The sequence below is a fragment of the Lutjanus erythropterus genome, chromosome 1 (assembly GCF_056507025.1).
Source record: "Lutjanus erythropterus isolate fLutEry1 chromosome 1, fLutEry1.hap2, whole genome shotgun sequence".
Taxonomy (NCBI): Eukaryota; Metazoa; Chordata; class Actinopteri; order Lutjaniformes; family Lutjanidae; genus Lutjanus; species Lutjanus erythropterus.
Window position 1 is genome coordinate 2,262,407 of NC_139317.1, and position 20,641 is coordinate 2,283,047.

The 20,641-nt window shown below is 36.1% G+C and overlaps 1 protein-coding gene across 1 annotated transcript in view; it reads left to right on the forward strand.

Moving 5' to 3' along the window:
- LOC146332458 (up-regulator of cell proliferation-like) overlaps positions 1–20,641 on the forward strand; it is a 29,710-nt gene that overhangs the window by 2,155 nt on the left and 6,914 nt on the right. The window contains exons 2-3 of the mRNA XM_084716243.1: positions 10,285–10,346; positions 19,659–19,721. Coding sequence (XP_084572369.1) covers positions 19,697–19,721 — 25 coding nt within the window. The 5' untranslated portion in view covers positions 10,285–10,346; positions 19,659–19,696. The remainder of the gene's footprint in view (positions 1–10,284; positions 10,347–19,658; positions 19,722–20,641) is intronic.

Sequence of the window (20,641 nt, forward strand, 5' to 3'; positions counted from 1 at the left end):
TGAAGCTGCTCAGACTCAAAAACAAGAACAAGTAATTCTCAAAAGAGAGAAAGAACTTAAAGGCGCCAAGATCTTCATCAATGAAGATTTTTTTGCAAATGTGGGAGATTCTCTTCGGGTTGTCCTTTAGATTTCTCAAAACAACAATATAGATGCATGTTTCAATTTGAGCCACCACAATTAAATGAAGTAAGAGATATGATTAAAAATGTAAAAAAAACACTGCTGCTGGTCATGATGAAATTACGAGTTCATTAGTAAAAGAGGTATCTAATTTTATATCGGAACCTCTCACTCACATTTTAGGCCTTTCTATGGCAACTGGTGTTGTTCCTAAGGACCTTAAAAAAAGCCAAAATTATACCTTTATTTAAAACTGGTGATCCAACTAACTTTTCAATTTACCGCCCTGTATCCATTTTTGCCTTGCTTTTCAAAAATGTTGGAAAAATTAAATTACACCGGAATATTAAATCATCCAAATGAGAACAATATTTTATATGAACATCAGTATGGATTCAGAAAGGGAAACACTACCTCTATGGCACTTTTACAACTTGTGGACAAAATAAAAGAAGCAATGCATGAGAATAAATTTGCACTAGGTATTTTTTTAGATCTCTCCAAAGCATTTGACACTGTTAACCATGATATTTTGTTGGCCAAATTAAAACACTATGGTTTCCAAGGTGAAACAATAAAGTGGCTCACTAATTATATGAGTGAAAGAGAGCAATATGTGTTATTATATGGTGGTGCCTCAAGTTCAGTTCATATAACGTGGAGTACCACAAGAGTCAATTTTGGGACTGTAATTGTTTCTTGTTTATATTAATAACTTTTCATTAGTTTGTAAATTTTCTTTTCCTATTTTGTTCCTATCACATACCGACTTACATACTTTAGTAAATAATACAAGATCAATTGGTGAGAATTACAAGATGGTCTCAACTTAACAAGCTCTCATTAAATATTAAAAAGTCAAATTTTATAATATTTGCAGGAAGGGGCAGGAAATATGAAAAGGATTGTGTCACTTGTTCTTTAGGCATCTTCGTTGATGAGAAGTTAAATTGGAAAAAGCATATAAATTTTATTCATAACAAATTTGTCAAATCATTGGGCATCATCAGCAAACTACAATGTTTTGTAAATCCTACTTGTTTAGTAACTTTATATTATCCCATGATTTATCCCTATTTGATTTATGGTAATATTGTTTGGGCAAATACATGTCCCACCAATCTACAAAAACTTTTTTTTGCTACAAAAGCAATTTGTAAGACTGGCAACTTTCTGGCAACCTCTAACCTCGACTCCTCTGTTCAGAAAACTAAATATTCTTTCAGTATATGATATAAATATTCACTAGTTATGTGTGTTTATATACAAATATTTGTCTTTGCCTTTTTCTTTATCGTTATCCTTTCATAACTTCTTTACATTTAATTCTCAAGTTCACTCATACAACACTTGACAGGTTGATCATTTTCATCTTCCTTTTTACAAAACAAAACATGGACAGTGCAGATATGGAATTCAAAAGTACATGTTATTAAGAGCTAATCTACTTTAGAGATTTTTAAAAGGAAATTGGCAATGCATTTAATTCATGATGTTTAATTTTTTTCTTACATATACTTAGTTATGTTTTGAGTTTGATCTTTTGATCTTAGTGCTTTTTTGTATTTCTTTCATTTTGTGTTTTGTTTTGTTGTCACTGGATCATTTGTGTATTGACTATTTTCTGGGTTTCTTTCTTTTCTCATTCTTTTATCTTTTTTCTCTTTTTCTTTGCTTGTTGTATGTGCTTCTGGTAGTCATTGTTTTTCTTAAATTATGTGATTGCTGTTTTGATTAGTATTATGGTGTTTATTTCTTTGTTTTTTCTTAAAATGAGGGGAGGTCCCTAGCATTTTTTTCTTCATTAATGTATTTTATATGTGTGCAAATAAAAAAAGCAAGCTAATACAGAACTGACTGTGAATAAACAGATTTTGTTCATTGCTTATGTAATTAAATGTACAGATCAAGTGAAACACAAGACAGAGAAAATAAAAATTATTGTGAAGGGAGCTGAAAAATGTTTTGGCTTTGAAAGACATATGATGGGAACAGATCAACAAAAGACTTGAAGGAGATGGGAAACCTGGGGTCACTGGGGATAGGACCTAGTGATTATCCTTCAGTGGAATGCAAGGAGTTTGATATGAAATGGACAGGAATTTAAAGGATTTATTGATGGTCTTTGCACGAAATCAGAGATTATATGTATTCAAGAGATGTGGCTTAAGCCAACATTGGATTTTGTGATTAGAGGCTATAATAGCATATGCAGAGATAGAACGGAGGGAAGTGGGGGAGGTTGCATAATATTTATGAAGCAAGGAATGCAGTATAGGGAATCAGAGAAAAGGAAAGACTGTGAAATTATTGTAATTGAAGTGTGGACAAAAGATGGTGCTGTAGAAATAGTAAATTTTTACAACCCCTGCAAGAAGCTATCATTAGAATTACTGGAGAAATTAGCTGTGCATCTAGAAGGGAAAGTTATTTGTTGTGGTGATTTTGATGCTCATAGTACACTATGGAGTAGCTATAATGATGGAAATGGAGGCATGATTGAAAAAATAATGGAAATCAAAAATCTAGTATGCCTGAATAACGGATATGGTACAAGAATCAATGTAAGAAATAACATAGAATCAGCTATCGATCTTACTTTAGTATCAGAAACAGTGGCAGGTAACTGTAATTAGGAAACTGTAAGAGACACAACAATAGGAAGTGACCACTATCTGATAATAACTGAAGTAGGATTGAATTTAGAAGACTATGGAAATGATGGATTGGATAGATGGGTTTTTTGGGAAAAATTTAAGAAGATATGTGATGCAGTACATTAATGTTAGTCAAGATGTTGACGAGTTAATCCTTTGTTTGTGAAACTATCCTGGGGCAGCAAAGCAAGCAATTCAAAGGAAAGGACATAAGAATAAAAGGGAAAATTGTGCCATGGTGTATGAAAGAATGTGGTAATGCAATAAAATCTCGAAATAAAGCATTTAAAGTGTTAAAAGAATTCATCATTTCTAGACTCTTATTGAATATAAAAGGTTACAAGTTAATGTAAGGAAAACAAAAGTGCTAAGAAGGTCTTTTGGAAGAAATTTTGCAGCTCCATAGGAAGGGAAACAGATATTACTAAAGTATGGGGAATGATAAAAAGAATGAATGGGATTAAAAGAGAGTACAGGTATCCAGTCAGTTGATAATTGAAGTAATGCGGTGACAGATGAGGCGAAAGCAGACATGTTGGCATAAGGTGCATAACTCAAATAATATTAGAGAAAAGGGGGAAAAGAGAAAGGTAAGTTACAATAACTGAGAATGAAACAATACTGCAAATCTTTCCTGACTAACCGCCTGCTGTGGCTAAATGGAGTTCAAAATTCAGCCACACCAGGGAACTGCTATGAAGCAAGCCTGGTATCAGGCATGGCTTACTCTATACTGCCAGACTCCTGATATCTCACAACAGCACACAGATCTCATTCATAGATCCCAAAAAGGCTACAAGTACACAGAACACTTTTCCACATCAGATTCGAATACGGTGCGGCAGGAGGACATTTACATCACTGCAGATATGTGAGGCCAATGATTTCAGGAAGGTGATTGTGTACTGACACTGGTTAGTTAGCACCTGTAGCTAATGCCAGCACAGCACTAACCTTTACCTACCAAGATACATATACACAACAGTGCCTTATTATGAGAAGGTAGAGGCTGCCCTTTCCATAAAACTAATAACTTGTTGGTTTTATATCATGTTTGTTGGGCATCTTATTTTGAGTCCAATACTTGTTCAGCTATTAGTTTTAAATTGTAATGTAAAACTGACTTAATGTTATTGAGTGATACCATGTATTCTGTTACTACCAACTCTGAATCCAGCTATGTTATTATTAAAGTTGTTGATGATGTTGGTTCTCTAGTTCAACTAAGTTCATTTTTATGGCAATATGCTCAAAGCACATGCTTCACGTCATATATATAATGCAAATCTTGGCTTTGAGGAAAAAGGGGTGCACAGTATTTAAGTACTGATAATGATGCCAGTCCCCATTAAGATTTTCTTTCAACATTTTTTTTCACTACATTCTGGTGAGGAAAATGTTTTGCCTAATTAATTACTCCAACTCAGAATGATATTGGCTCTACATTGAGAGTAGAACGGAGATGAAGCGTCCGTGGGGTAAATAATCCAGTCAAGAGAGGGGCGGTTCTGACCCACCTTAAGTCACTGGCCTTAGACATTATGTTCAATGAACAACAAACAATGAACCCCTCAGGTAGGGACGCTTCATTCCACTCACCTGTCCACAACTCTTATAGTAGAATAGACTACTTGTATATTGATGATAGACTTACACCTTTTACAGTAAATGCAAAATATCTCAGCATTGTGATTTCAGACCACAGCCCCCTCACTTTTTCACTGTTTTGACCATATAGATAAACCACACACCTCTTGGAGGCTAAATCCACACTCACGAATAGAAAATAAATTCTGTGAATATTTAAAAGCTCACATCTCCTTATATTTTGAAATGACTGACATCTGTGGGGTCTCTCCCTCTACCCTCTGGGAAACTTTTAAAGCTTATATAAGAGGCAGTATAATATTATTTGAAGCTTCAAGAAAAAAGAAAACAACAATAAATTAATAGAACTAGAAAAACAAATTAAATCACTTGACAAAGAAAATGCACACTCCCCCTCTACTGGTTTACACAGAAAAATAGCAACACTGAAGTATGAATATAACGAAATCATGACTGCAAAAATGAGTAAAGCATTCCTTTATACCAAGCAAAAGTATTTTGAATTGACCCTGAGCTAAGCCCCACCTCCAGACAGTGACTGTCCAATCATAGCTTAGTAACTGTAACTAGTGCTGGCAAGCTTTTTAATTCTTTACATGTTGACAAGGTGTGCAGGAGGCTCTGACAAGAGTGATACTGGGCGTTTCATGAGTCTGGACAATGGCGTCTTTTTTTGTCTCTCAAAAACGTGAAAAACGAGAGCAAATGTGTGGTGAATGGATTAAACTCTGTCTTCATCTGCTCTAACATAAAATGCAAACATTAGCATGTCCAGCTAACTAACGCCAGCTTGCAGGTGAGTGGAGTTGAGCTGATGAGGTGGGAGTGGCTGACAGGTAGAGTGGAGCAGAGGCAGGGAGAGTGGAAAATTACTGAGGCAGAGGGACAGGAGGGAAACTAGGAGAATGGAGCTGTGACACAATGTATTAGACTAAATCCCCAGATACAGGGATACACTACTAAAGGGACAATTAACAAAATTTTATTATAAACAAATGATATCCTTTTATATGTAACTCAGCCACAAATAACCATTCCAACACTCCTAGACATAATCAGTCTATTCCGAACCATCTCAGGTTACCGAATCAGTTCAACCAAAAGCATCCTAATGTCAGTCCACATTAACAACTTGGCATTCCTGGAGAATTTCTATTTAAAACCCCTCTAGAAAACTTAACCTACTTGGGGTTTAAAATAACCAAGCATTACGCCTCTCTTTTTCAGGCAAACTTTCCTCCTCTAATAGAAAGATCACGGGTTAAATATCATTCTGGGACACTCTCCCGTTAATGCCATAAAGATGATTTTCCTCCCATAGCTAATTTATTTAATTCAAAATATCATTCTTCAAATTCTTGGACTCTCTAATAGTCCCCTTTCTGTGGGGAAAAAAAGCCACTGGAATAGGCAAAAGTTATTTCTGTAGACCAAAGCTTGAGGGAGGATTAGCACTTCCAAACTTTTTGCTTTTTTTTTGGTTGGACACATCAGCACCATCTAATTGGCTAAAGATGGGGCAGATAGACTGCTACCCTTTCTCCATAGGCGCAATTGTACTAGCCCCAACTAAGACCAATAAGTTGTTATATAATAATAACCCTGTTATACACAACATGATTCGTATCTGGAAACAAATCAAGTCCAATTTCAACCTTAACTCTTTATCCCCTGCACTGCTCATAAACAAGAACCCCACCTTTACCCCAATTTAGACTAGTCAACAATTCTAACACTAAGAAAACACTCAAAAAGCACGTAAAATTTTAATCATATGTTAAACACGGTCCAAAAAAAACATACTTGTGTAATAAGAGTCATTTGAAGACGTTAATCAAATTGTACTTTAAATGCCGCTGAAATACGTGCTATGTCGCACTATACAATATAAGCCTTACATATTAATGTACAAAACATGACAACAACTCAATAAATGCTTCACCTTCTCAGACCGAAGAGGGTCACAGTGTCTGCAGGTAGAGGACACAGAGCTAACGTTGCTGCCAGCCTAACACACAGTGTGGCTAACGTTAGCAGTGCTAGCAGCAGCAGCAGCTCTGCTTGCAGGTTGATGTCTGTGGATGTTCTTAATGTGGTCATGTTTCTCCAGTCGAGTGAATATATATTACCTTATTCTGTCACAGTCTACATTCATCTGTCCGACTTTGCTGATATAAACATCCAGGGTTGCCAGGGCGATCGGGACATACGCACTGGGCGAGAAGAGCTGCCGTCTGGGAGTGACGCAGCCCCGACTAGTGGCGTGCGGCTGCATAAACTTAGAGGCAACAGATTACTGGCATCATGCATGAATGAAATATTGCTAAATATTTTAAACGACTAGTATTTCTGGTGCCGACTAGAGTGGGTGGGGGCATTTAATCGTATAGTTGACTAATTGCGCGCATCCCTATTATATGTAGGAGGTGTTTTTGCTTCATTCACACAACTTCAGAAGAAATATGGACTGGAGAACAATAACTTTTTTTTCGCCATCTACAAGTTTGGGATTACATACAGAAACACTAAGAGTTAACGAACCCAAAACAAAATCGATAATAGATGACTGTTTGAAACTGTCACCAAATGAAAGTAAATTGATATCTCACATCCGTAATAATAATCTCCTATTAATAAGCTCCTCCTCTGACAATTATAGGTGCAAATGGGAAGAGGACTTTGGCGAAACAATTCTAGATGACTTGTGGGAAAAGAGCCTTGAGAACATACATACTTGTTCAAATAATACACAGGCTCTACTACTTGAAGGAGAAACTTCATAATCAGAAGTGTCACCTATTTGTGATAAATTTTATGGAAGAGCGCAACTGTTCCTACCTCTAAGATGTGGCTAGGAGACTTAACTAATACTTCATTTGAAAAGGACAGGATGTCCTGAAACATGCATAATTCAACAAAACCTGGAAACCCCTCATATTATATGTTGCAGCTGCAAATCCAGTGCAGTAGTTCATATTCCAGTACACACTACACAACAACTGAGGTGGTTGAAGAGTTAAGGATCTCTGTGGGCAGAGAGAGGTGAAAGGACTTGGAAGAAGTAAGCAAAGATTAGTGGCATGAGTGTATGGGGTGCCAAATGTAAAAACTTGATTACAGTTTTCAAACTGATATATTTTCAATATTTAGTTCATTTTCTTCACATTTAGCTCACTTTAGACACATTTGAGACATAAATCTATATCTAAATGTTAAATCTATATCTAAATGTTAAATCTAAATCTAAATGCTAAATCTATATCTATAAATCCAAATTTTTAAATAAAGTATGTCTCAAATGTGTGCAAAGTGAGCTAAATGTGAAGAAAATGAACTAAATATTGAAAATATATCAGTTTGAAAACTGTAATCAAATTTTTACATTTGGCACCCCATATGAGTGTGGATAGGTAGACTTAAGAGTGAGGGGATCCTGGTCAACTCACTGTTTTGTTATTATGGTTATCAATGTTGTTGTTTATTTAATATGTTTTGTTTATTTGTCCTCTTTTTTTTGTATCGATGATCTGCACTTTGTTTCTTATTACCTTAATTAACATTACCTTTGTGCCTTCTATATCATTTAATTTCATAATGACTTCACTGTCACAAGCAAAACTGTAATGGTCATCAAAAAAAAGTCTTGACTGCACAAATGGAATGTGTGTATGATGTAATTGCTCAGTGAAAACAAAAACAACAACAACAACAACATATCCTTTTTTATTATTGATGAACCAAACCATATTGAACTTTGTATCACTATGGAACTTTTCAGATTTTGAGGGTCAGGTTGATACGTGGGGTATTACCGTTTTTTTTTTTTTTTTTAACTTGTATGTCATAAGAAGAAAGGGGAAGAAGAGGGCAGCAAACAATGTCCCCTAGAATAAATCTTCTAGGGGACATTGCCGTTCACACCCTATTGTACTTTTGTACATACATACATATGCAGGCCTGAAATGCACACACATGTACAAACAGAACCTATAGACATGAATCAGAGAGATGACACACACACACACACACACACACACACACACACACACACACACACACACACAGATATAGTCAGGCGCTTGCTTAGGTGGTATCCGTTTTTTCATACCTTCATACCCTCCGGACATTTTACTGGAGTATGTGGTATTATGATGGTATTTGTGTAAAACTTGTGTAAAATGGCTAAACTACACTGTACTGGATTGTACTTAATACTCCCACAATGTAGGTGGAGCTGATCATCATAGTGGCTCTGTTCACACAGCTGGGAAACAACACACACACACAAGTAGGAGCTACACTTCAGTCTTTATTCATGGACAAAGTCAAAATTAACCATAAATTTACAGTCAGTGTTCATATTCTGCCAGAAGAACAACGTCACAGTTCACCTTTCCCTCTGCTCAATATGCATTCACTGTAACTCTGTTACTGTAGACAGTAATTAATCTGCCCCTCACCCTCTGTGACGGTAGCTAAAGTTACACACTCATGAAGAAATACTACTCTGACCAGTCAGTTTATACCATCCAGACTAAATCCAAAATAATCCAAAACAGGCAAAGAGGCATTTTTCTTCTTTTTAACTAATTAGTCCTGAAACTTTATCCCCAAGACCACATTTCTTTTTATGAAAGCTGTTTGTCTGCCACTGTGAAAGACTGACCCCTGGTGGCATAAACTGCACACTACAATACAGCGTCTCAGCATCAGTTTAATAGAAAGAGGAGTGTCTGTATTGAAAATCATACAATGAGGATTTCTGGTATATATCAGGATTATCAACATTTGGAATGTGTTTCTGTTCATAATAGTGTCTTTAACTGATCTTATTAATGTTTCTTCATTGCTCCTATATTAAAAGTAATGTCAGCGCTGCTGCTGTTAATGTTACACCATGCTTCATCTAACTCTGTTATTTGCCATTTCAACTGGTTTCTAAATAAGTCTTTCTGTCTCTGTGTGCTCAGTAGAGTCTTCAGTTCCCTGCACTGAAACATTTACTGTGCATTTAAGTAGAAATCACTGTTCAAATCAAACTAATCTGTATAAGACACTGATCAACTATAATTTTTCATATTATGATCAGTCGCACTGATGAAACACTCCTATCATAGTTATCCTATCATTTTGGAGATGATGTAAATATTTTTGAGTGAAGATCAGTTCTCTTTTTTTTTTTTTTTTGAGTGCTGTTCTTATTTTAGTCTTTACCATTACAATCTCTTTGCTTTCTCTCTGTGTGTTTTTTTGTTTTTATTTTTATTGTGTGAAGCACTTTGTGTTGTGGTCTGTATGAAAAGTGCTATATAAATAAAGTTTGATTGACTTATTGATTGAAGATGATTGTGATGCAGTTGAAACTACTTTAGGACTATAAAACCAAACTAAAACTGGACTGAATGTAATTTGAAATATAGAACGTTGTTGAGCAATTAAATGTAGACCTGATCATTATTACATTTTACAACTAGAGGTCCATCAGTAAAATATGTCTCATCTCTTTATCTATATTTTTCTCTTTCAAGTGTAACACTGATTCCAGCACTTTAATCATGTCAGGTAAACAATGAATAAAAAAATGAAGGATGTAAGTTTTATCTTAAATGTCATGGTTCAAACTGAGACATGTTCATATTTCTGCTCCTCTTGTTCAAAATGGAGGCTCTGCCTTTTATTTTCCCATTGCCATGGAGAATCATAGTATCAGAGCTTCTTTGATGATGGCTTTCATGACTGACTTTTTAACCCATCAATTACAGATGAAGGATACTGTGCAGTGTTTTGGGTGAACCGATTTGATTGTTTACGAATGATCTGCAGTGGATGTCCAAGAATGCAATGTTTGATTCTGTGAAACTAAAGATTTTTTTCTCCTTCATGTTTTAAATCACAGAGCAGTTGAGGGAAAAGTCTGGACCATGTCTACAGTGAATATAGGAGCACAAGATCTTGCAGGTAAACTCATACATAGATGACTACTATACTAGAAAAAAGAATTAATCGCACTGTACAGGATACAGGACACTGTATCTGTCACTCATTATAAATATGATCAGCTTCCTTCCTGATCTTAAAGCCTCTGTAAACCCAAATCCATTACAGCCTTCTAACCTTGTAACTTAGGGTCTTATATACATAATAGTAAGCATATAAAAAGTATTAGAAATCAGATTTAATCCAAATTTGAACTATCATCATCTACGTTTTCTACAGTTTCCTTTCTTGGGTTTGATGTGGTTGTACTCTGAGATTTATAATGAAAATTACACAATTAATTCCACAAACCACTCATAGAAAATCCATGACAGTTGCCGCGTGGGTGCAACAGAATTTCTGTTCTCTTGCTGCAGCTGCTCTCTGAGTCTGAGCCAACTCAGCAATGTTATATCACTCCTTACTACACAAACAGTGATTTAACATGGCCCAAATTTGTGTATGCTATATTTAGACCCCCCCTACTTTTCTTTGTTGTTAGACAGTCTGTACTGATGGTGAACTGAAGCCACTGTCTAAGCTCTCTTCACAGCCACAAAACTCCATTGCAAAAAACAGTCATTTTGCCTTGCAGGGCACTGAAGTCACTGATCTACTGCTACCTTGATCTGCAGCAACTTAAAACACCGAAGTCACACCAAAGTCAAACAATAACACAAACTAACTTTCCTTAGACACAATCAGGGGGCACTCCAAGGAGAAAAGGTTGGGAAGCACTAGTCTAGATGACAATGACGGCATACAAGCCAGACTAGATTACTGATAACATATTAACTTGACATATTTGCACTTGTACGAACTCAAAGGTGAATAATCATAGAAACCTGTTGTTCCATTATATCAAATGCTTTAAGTTTCCATGTGCAGTATAAAAACCACAGCTGACACAGACAGCAATGCACAAACAATGTTGTTATCTCCTTTAACAGTGCGCTGCATTTGAAGAGCATGTGAAAAACAAATCATTCGTGCTGTTAGAGAAGGTTTCCTGTCAGCTTTAAGGAAACGGAGAAGAAAGTGAGGTGAATGAAACAGTAGGCAGGCTCTGACAGACATGGGTGGTTACAACAGCACCAGCATTTCTGGCAATGGCAGAATCCAGACCATGTCCACAATGAACACAGAAAGACAAGAGCAAATCACATTTTGAAGGATAAAATGTAGTTCTTATGAAGTCTAAAAATAATATGAAAATAATATTTAATTGCCTTAACTACACAGAAGTCCAGACACTACCCAAGGTAAACATGCATAATTTATCCCTTTTCCTCATGCAGATCATGACTTGTTTCACAATTTGTTAAAGGAAAACTAAGAGGCAGAGAGAAAGAGTGCACACCTGGGGATGATCAAGGTAGACAGGAAGCTGGTGAATCAAAGAAATTATGCAGTTACGTTCTTAGCAATGATATGTTTTTATGAACTTTACTGAAGACCAATAAACTGATGTTCTAAGGAGAGTAAATTAACCAAGTTCAGAATTTGCAGTTAACAAAAGCAACAACAAGTTTGCAAACGCATGATCATCCAAACCTTATGAATACTAGGTGCTGGCCATGTCTGATGAAGGGTTTGCAGCTGAAATGCCGCATGATGGTACAGTAATAAAAATTTCATTGTAGCATTATGTAGTGTGCAGATTTCAGAATTTACAGTTAAACAAAAACTAATTTAAATGATAATCAGATTCAGGGTAGTAGTCTGAAAACACTGTAAAAACAAACACTTAAACCATTCAGGTCATTATGGAGTAACATTAATGAATAGACCATGAATGAAGTATCACTGATACTTAGATATGGGTGTTAATTATTTGAATAGTAGAGCTGAATCATCAGGTGAGGTTTAAAACTGGGGAGGAAAATGGTTCAAATGTCAAAAGGGACAAAACCCCACTGAGAGACAGTAAAGGGGCTTAATAGGAGCAGGTGGGCTTAAAGGGAACATCAGTGAATATACTTTTAAAAGACAAAATATTGTATTTTTTTGTTTTGTTTTTTCGTGCTTGTGTCTTTGAGTCTTTCTAGTTTTCTTCACAATTAAAAAACACTTGAGGTGCATACAAAGACACCATATATATATAGTACATCTATAAGTTGTTTGTAAATTATTTAAGGTGTCAAAATATCACGTGATGCGACTGTCTGGCCATGAATGCTGTTTAGAAACCGTGTTTATTATTTCTCTAAGGCTATCCAAATTTATTTTCTGCACATTGGACATCATTTCCAAAGTGTTTTGTAGTTCTGTACAAAATATCAAAGTATTTGTAATTACATTTCCATCATAATATATAAACAAACGTCCATTATATGAAATATCAACAAACAGCTCATTACATTTTGACACACATTACAACATGACAATATTCCATGATAGTCACAGCACCACCTACTGGAGACAGGAAATGACGTTTTAGACTTTAAAGTGCTGCTCCAAGCACATTGACTGTATCTAACTCAAATCTGGTCTGAAAGGCCTTAAGACCTTGGTAATACTATACTGTGAAGTTGTGATGTATCATTAAATTGTATTGCCCTGATAGCACAGCGAAGGTTGATGTTACATTAAAACACAGGAAGCTGCTTTAACTTCACTGTATATGTTCAAATCAGCCTGAAACATGTTCATAAATAGTCCTGGCCTGAATATGATATGAGTTTTATCAGTGGCCATGGCCAAATGGCTTGGCAGGAAGTGTCACTGAATTCCTTCCTCCTGTGTCCAAGACGCGTGACAGTTCAGCACCTCATCTACCCGTCCACGTCTAGTGATGTGGTCACAGGTGTGAGGGCCCGTACAGCGCTGCATGCACCTTAATTTAATTTTGTATTTTAAATTTGGCTTGTTGAAAATCCTTATACGTCATTGACTTGTATACAGACATGCTGAAATGCATGTTCCAAGTGGTGTTTTAAGCAAGAAACAAGCAACAAAGCATGGATTCATCCAGAAAACAAGCTGCAGAGAACAAGACTCACCGCGATCATCTAAAATGTGAGAGTAGTTTTGATAGAAATGCAACAGTTTGGCTTTTTAGTGCCACAAACTGAACATGATTTATCACAGCAGGACAAACTGCTCAACATGAGAGCTGGAAGTGAAGCACAGAGCGACCTGTCCTCCTCCTACAGCTGCAGCATCGTCCTGTTTACTTTGTGTCAGCACCCAAATAAACTATATAAGGATTTCAGATGAGGATTAGACTTTCTAGAAGTTTTTTCACCACCCCCATGTTAAAAATGATGTCTGCACTGCTGCCGGAGTTATTTGGCTGTTATGTGCTTTCTGTTCATTTTATCAGCCATGAAGGACACAGAAATTGATAAAAATAACATTTCAGACCGCCTGTAATGCATTTCAGTTGCCAGAAAAAAATGACTCAAATTATTTTCTTTGCTCCACAGTGATGCAAAAATACACTGCCAGTGATCATCTTACCTGCATATGACTCCAGTGATAAAATAACTTAATGTCATAACCAGTTGAAGTTTTAAGTCAAAATACTGGTTTTTCAGTTGAGTAAAGGGTTGGCAGTGATTAGTGATTAAATTAATATGCATCACAGCTCCTTCTGATTTGAGGTCCAGTATTTTCTGATCAGGCACCTGACATGGAGTCTATTAAATAGGGTAAAAAATTAGAATAACTTTGAAATATACCACTGTTATTATTATTGTTATGTGGTTTATGTCTCAAGATTATGATTGAATAAAATATTGAAATATTAATGAGACAAGTTTTTGATTTTTATTTTCAGTAAATTAATTGCTATACAAGTGAATAATAAAAAAATATAATAGTTAGATTAATTGATAAATTCATCAATAGATGGATTATGCTTCGCAGATATGGCTTGTAGGATCAGTGACTACTTTAAAAAGTGAGTTTGTGAGGTGGAGACTCATGACACCAGGGGAAAGTAACATCTGACATCTGATTACTTAGGGTCTTAATTAGGGTCTGCAGCTAACAGAAAGTGGTCAGTTTTAGCAGTAAATGTGCAGTGTAAGTTAGAGGTGTCAGTTAATAAAAGCTGCAGCTTCTCTAGGCCAAATTTGGCCCTGAAGATAAACAAATCTTCCCTGTACTTTCTAACTAGGGATGGGGGACTACTGGCAATATCAGCAGTATCGGCAGTATTTGGTAGTATTGGTCTGTTTGCTAGCAGGCCTAAACTCATATTTTGATTTCAAAAGAAAATATATATATTTTTTTAATTTATAATTTTGAACTGACATAACAGAAGACAGTACACTGAGATACTATATATAACATACACACTGTAAAACAATAACACAACAATGACAATATACAGAAACACAAAATCAAACAGAACATAACAGATGTTGGTCCATGAAGTCTTTTAACCAATTATCTATATTAAAACAATTTAATTTGTGTGATTTCCAATTTGTCATAATGATCCTTTTAACTGACATAAAAGCTAGATCAATAACGCAATGTGTATGCTTCGACTGTATATTGTTGATCCTTGTCCCTAAGAGGCAGACTGATGGACACCGAGGTATTTTCACATCCAGAATAGATGACAAACTTAATATCACCTTGTCCCAAAAACATCTCACTGGGGAGCAGTGCCACAACAGATGTATAAGTGATCCCGCCCCACCACAACCATGCCAACATAAATGTGAGAGGGAGTGATTCATTTTTTGTAATCTGCATGGTGTAATATACACCCTATGCACCACTTTTGTTTGTAAGATTTTATATTGTGCACATTTGGATATCATTGTTGTATTTCTCAGGATAGACTCCCACTGAGCTGTGGTCAGGGATACACCCAAGTCCCTCTCCCACTGATGTTTGATGGAAGCTAGGCTGTCTGAAGAAGCAAGGCATAATAACTAACACACTGCTGAAACTACCCTCCTTCCTAAGGCAATCCATCCCAATTCATTATCAAGCTTTCTACTGAGTGGATGAATTCTTTGAGATGAATGACCTTATGATTGATCTTAACTGTAAATATGACAAATAATTCAGTGTCTCTTAAATTATACATATTTTTCAAGTCATTAAAGAGTACCATATCCCCATCCTTCACAATCTGCCCCAATTCATTTATAGCACAGTGCTGCCATGTATTGTTTGTCAGTGGTCTGCCTCCAGCAATTAGAAGGGGGTTGTTCCATATGGGGCATGATAGCAAAGACACCCTGTCAAAGTCTAAATGTTTTTGAACAGATTTAACTATCTCACAGGAAAATTGTATTAAAGAATTACCCATTTTCATGGTAATTTTAGGGTGACACCATAACGCTGATAAAGAGACGAATTTATCATAGTCAAATAAAATCTTCTCTTCAATTCATTTCCAACTGCCAAAATCACTCTTGTAAGTGCAGGTCCATGACAAAGGAAATCTAACATTAGAAGCCATCCAGTATTGCTAATCCACCACTTTTTCTTGGTCTAATCAATCTTGTGTGACTGATTCTTGGTTTCTTATCCCTCCACAAGAAACCTGCAAGTATCATATATATTTCTTTAAACCAATGAAAGAGGAATTTAAGTGGTATAGCTGAAAACAGAAATAATAATCTCTGCAAAATATTAATTTGAATCACTTCTGCTCTTCCCCATAATGACATGGGAAGGACTGTCCATTCCTTAATAACTTCCCTGATCGACTTTAGGAGGTGTGGTCCATTTAAGTTAAAAAATATTATCTATAGAAGTTTGGATGTTTATCCCAAGATATTTCATGCCTTGTGGTTTCCATTTAAAAGGGGCAGTACCGAGATGTGAAGGATAGGTTAGGTGTTTTAGGGGAATGGCCTCACTCTTATTAAAATTCACCTTATAAACAGAAAAACTCCTAAATGCATCAGTCAGCTTCATCACCTGTGGGATTGACTGAGATGGTTTGGATAACGTTAATAAAACATCATCAGCAAACAGATTAGCTTTAAAATCACAGCCTCCAATGTCGACACCAGTAATTTTCTTCTGTGCTGGTATGGTGTGAGCCAAAGGTTTGAGGGCGAGGATAAAGAGGGATGGTGAGATGGGACAGCCCTGTCAAGTAGACCTCGAGAGGTGAAAAGGTTCAGAAATGATACGATTAGTTTCGATTGGTGCAGTTGGTTTGTTATAGAGTGCCATCACCCACTGAATTACAAGAAGTCCAAAACCAAATTTAGATAGACATAAAACAAATAATACCACTCCATTCTGTCAAAAGCTTTCTCAGTATCCAGCGATACAGATATCACTGGATGCTGAAGACAGCCTACTTTTGCCATGACATGGAAGAGTCTCCTCATATTATTAAAGACCAGCCGGCCTTTAATGAACCCACCGTGGTCCAGATGTATCAATGCATTGTGAAGATTTTAGCAAACAAGTTGTAATCATTATTTAACAAGCTTAAAGGATGAAAATTATTAAATTTTAGAATGGTCCTTACCAGGTTTATGCAACAAAGAGATCGTGGCTCTGGTGCATAGTTGGTGGCATGGACTGATTACTTATTATGTCATTAAATAAGAAAGGATAAATCACATTGGAAACACTAATAAAATTCTATAGGGTAGCCATCATTGCCTGGAGCCTTCTCTGTTGGGAGAGTTTTCAAAGCAGAAATTATCTCAGACTCACAAACAGGCACCTCCAAATGTTCTCTCTCCTCCCATTTAAAAGTTGGTAAAGGTTTGTCTTTAAAGAAAGCTTCCATGTCCTCCTCACTTTTAGAGCCTTCAGACTTATAGAGTTTAGAATAAATTTCTCTAAAGGCCTTATTGATTTGTGTTTGCTCATAAATAGCTGATCCAGTACTGTCACATATAAATGGTATCGTCTGACGATTTTCAAGTTTTTTTTAACAGAAATGAGAGCATTTTACCTGCTTTATCACCATACTGTTTGTATTGAGGGCATAGATCTTAAATTAACATTTATATACTCTGTTATTCTCTCTCTTATCAAAGACATGAACTGTTCATCCTTAAGCAAAGAGTTGTTAAATCTCCATTGCTTACATTTATGTTTATTAACTAAAAGAGGGAGGAGGACTGAAATGGGGACATGATCTGAAATAATAATATTATGAATTTTACTATCAATCACATTCTCCACCATGGATTGTGATAAAAGTAAATAATCAATCCTAGAATATGAGTTATGAGCATGAGAATAAAATGTGTAGTCCACACATAAACGTACACATAAAACACATACCGATAAACACAAAATATCCCAAAAGGCAGATACATAATTAACAAAAAAGAGATAGAAACTATGTCCATCCCCTGTCCGTGAGCAAACTGAAAGGCACAGCCATCCACAATGTACAGACTATATATTTAAACTTAATGCTGGATCAGTGCATCCAAAATTGTAAAAGAGGGAGACAAGGAAATATAAACAAATAAGCGAAACAATCTTCTTAAATATTTAACTTCCATAACTTAAATACCATAGAACACACAAGATCCTGCATGTAACCCGCATCCAGAATTAATTTATGAATTTATCACAAAATATAAAATAAAAAACTAAGAAATACAGAAATAAATACAAAAATAAATTATATCAGTACTGTTCACCCTGCTTGGCAGTAACTGTGCAGCCATACCTCATTTGGTCCACATAAACCAAAAACTGAAGGGAGCCTGGTCCTCAAGTCCTTCATTGCATCAGCAGGGTTGTTGTAGATGTACTTGTCCCCCTCTATCATGGCAATCAACCTTGTCACCCATTTTCAACTTACAACTCACATATACATGTAGATATATTAAATTAAATTAAATTAAATTAAATTAAATTAAATTAAATTAAATTAAATTAAACAAAAGCAAGTTATACTGACTGGAAAGGTGTGGGTGATAATTCATAAATATTTTTAAAATCTGTTTAGTCTATCAATTATTTTCATTTCCTTTTTAAAACTATTCCTAAAATTGACTCCTGTAACATGGAACATGGAACTTTATAGTTCGTACTGACTTATACTCAATTTGAAACAACATCTGGATACATCTGGAGGCATCTGATATTTTACTTTTTACATTCAAATCTCTAACTTTCAGAGCTTGTGGGTTTATGAGTGGTTTGTTCATGATAACCAGCTCAGTTTACAATTTTCATATCTCTTTTTTTTGTTATATGAACATTAGATGTGTAATTACACAGCCTGCACAAATCATCTAGTGAAGTCATTTTATCAGTTTATGAGATAACTTTTCAGCTTCACTGTAACTTGTTTGACTCATCATCTGTGTGTAAAAACTCAGTGAGAAGTTCAACATGATCAACAGATGAAAGGATGTCACTCTGCTGTCGACCTGTTTTCACCAAATTTAATCAAAAAACAACAAAGTCAGTTACATCAACAGATACATTTCTTATTCACTGACTTTTATCTGATACACATGAAAAGATAAACATGTTTGACATGAACATGTTAGAAATAAAACAGTAAAAATATCAAAGAATATTGATGACTTGTTAGAAAAATCTGTTTCACATGGAGTTTGTACTTCATCATCATCATCATCATCATCTTCTTCTTCTTCTTCTTCTTCTTCTTCTTCTTCTTCTTCATCATCATCATCATCATCTTTAGCACTAGTCATTATGAACAGAGCCAATTAAGCAAAAAAGAAAATAATAAGAAAATGCAAAAAAAAAAAAAACTCTATCACATGTGAGCAGTGCAGCCTTCTGCTGAACTCACGCACCAGTCAGCTCTGAATGTGAACCGACTCTGTCTTCCATGAGGCTGTTCAGTCAGACAGTGACAGATCACAGGAAATAAACTCAGCAGCTGCAGCAGAGTTGCAGCTGCCGGGCAGGTTATGTTCAGTCTAAAGCTGATTAACATAAATGTCGTACTTCTGTCTCAACAATCTTTAAAACCACCAAATAAAATCCCAAAGGTCAGGTTGGACCCACATTTCTCCTTGTTGCATTTAGTGCTGCTTGAAATATGAGCAGTGTGTTTTGACTGTAGCTGAGGTTTTATCTGAAGGTGTGTTTCTGTTCATGAAGAATATTGATCCCTAGTGCGTCATTTTCTACCTGCATGTCACAGTAAAATATATTTACTTTAACATGCTGAAACATTTATCACAGTAATGACTGTATAGCTAAATCTGTGTTGTGGGCGAGTGTGGTAACGTTAGTAATCTGTTAGTAATCTTTGTATCCACTTTATGGAAGAGTAATGAAGTACACAGTTTCTGTTCATTTGAATGGATTTTATTTTCATTGGTGCCATATAAAAACAGATATTTTTGCCTTTAGGTCCATGAGGAGTGGAGAGGAACATCAGACCACAAATAATGGATCCAGAAGAAAAGGCCTCAGGTACACACCCTGACAGATAACACTGTTACAGTCAAAATGTATTTCAAATACTACATGGAGGTTATGATAGATCTCTGCTTATAACTGACTCTTCATATAGAAGAACACGTTTACCTTCTTCATAGACTCAGAGTCTCATGCTGTACTGCAGTGTAGCCTGGATCAGCAGCCTATCTGTGAAACTTAAAATTAAACTATAATCAAATCCAACTTTATGCAGATTATTGGCCAACCTCTGGCATACTCTGGCATACTACTCACAACAAGCACAAGTACAGACTTACTAACAGTATCTCTTCTGATATGTTTTAAACAGTGAAAGCCACCTTCTGCCCTCCAGTAGTTGTTAGAGTCCCTCCACTTAAACACAACAGCTGAAGAATTATTTTATATCAACTGTCCTGTTGTTAAACTAAAATCAGTGTGCTGCTAACTGAGATCTACATCCAGATAATGTCATATGTTCTGTATATTTGTCATGACAGTTTGGTGTAGTCTGAATGAATTTCAGTGTATATTGACAATAAATGTATGGTGATACATGTTACATGTACAGTAAGTACATGTAACCGTAAATAAAATACATAAAATAGTTTTTCAGGGAAATAAATGATTATCCACACTGCATCAGCCCCTTCTGAACTCTCCCGCGGGTGATGGGCCTACGGGAAGGCGGGCCCACGTTGCTCGTCCGGGCTGGGCCCGACCAGGTCCTGTGGACAAAGACCCGGCCGCCAGGCGCTCGCCTGCGAGCCCCAACCCCAGGCCTGGCTCCAGGGTGGGGCCCCGGTAATGCCAATCCGACGTAAACAACCCTGATCTTTTACCATTCATTGGGGGCATTGGAACCGCTCTTAGTCTGACCCATAGGACCTGTTTGCCTTGGGAGACCCTACCAGGGGCAATAAGCCCCCGACAAC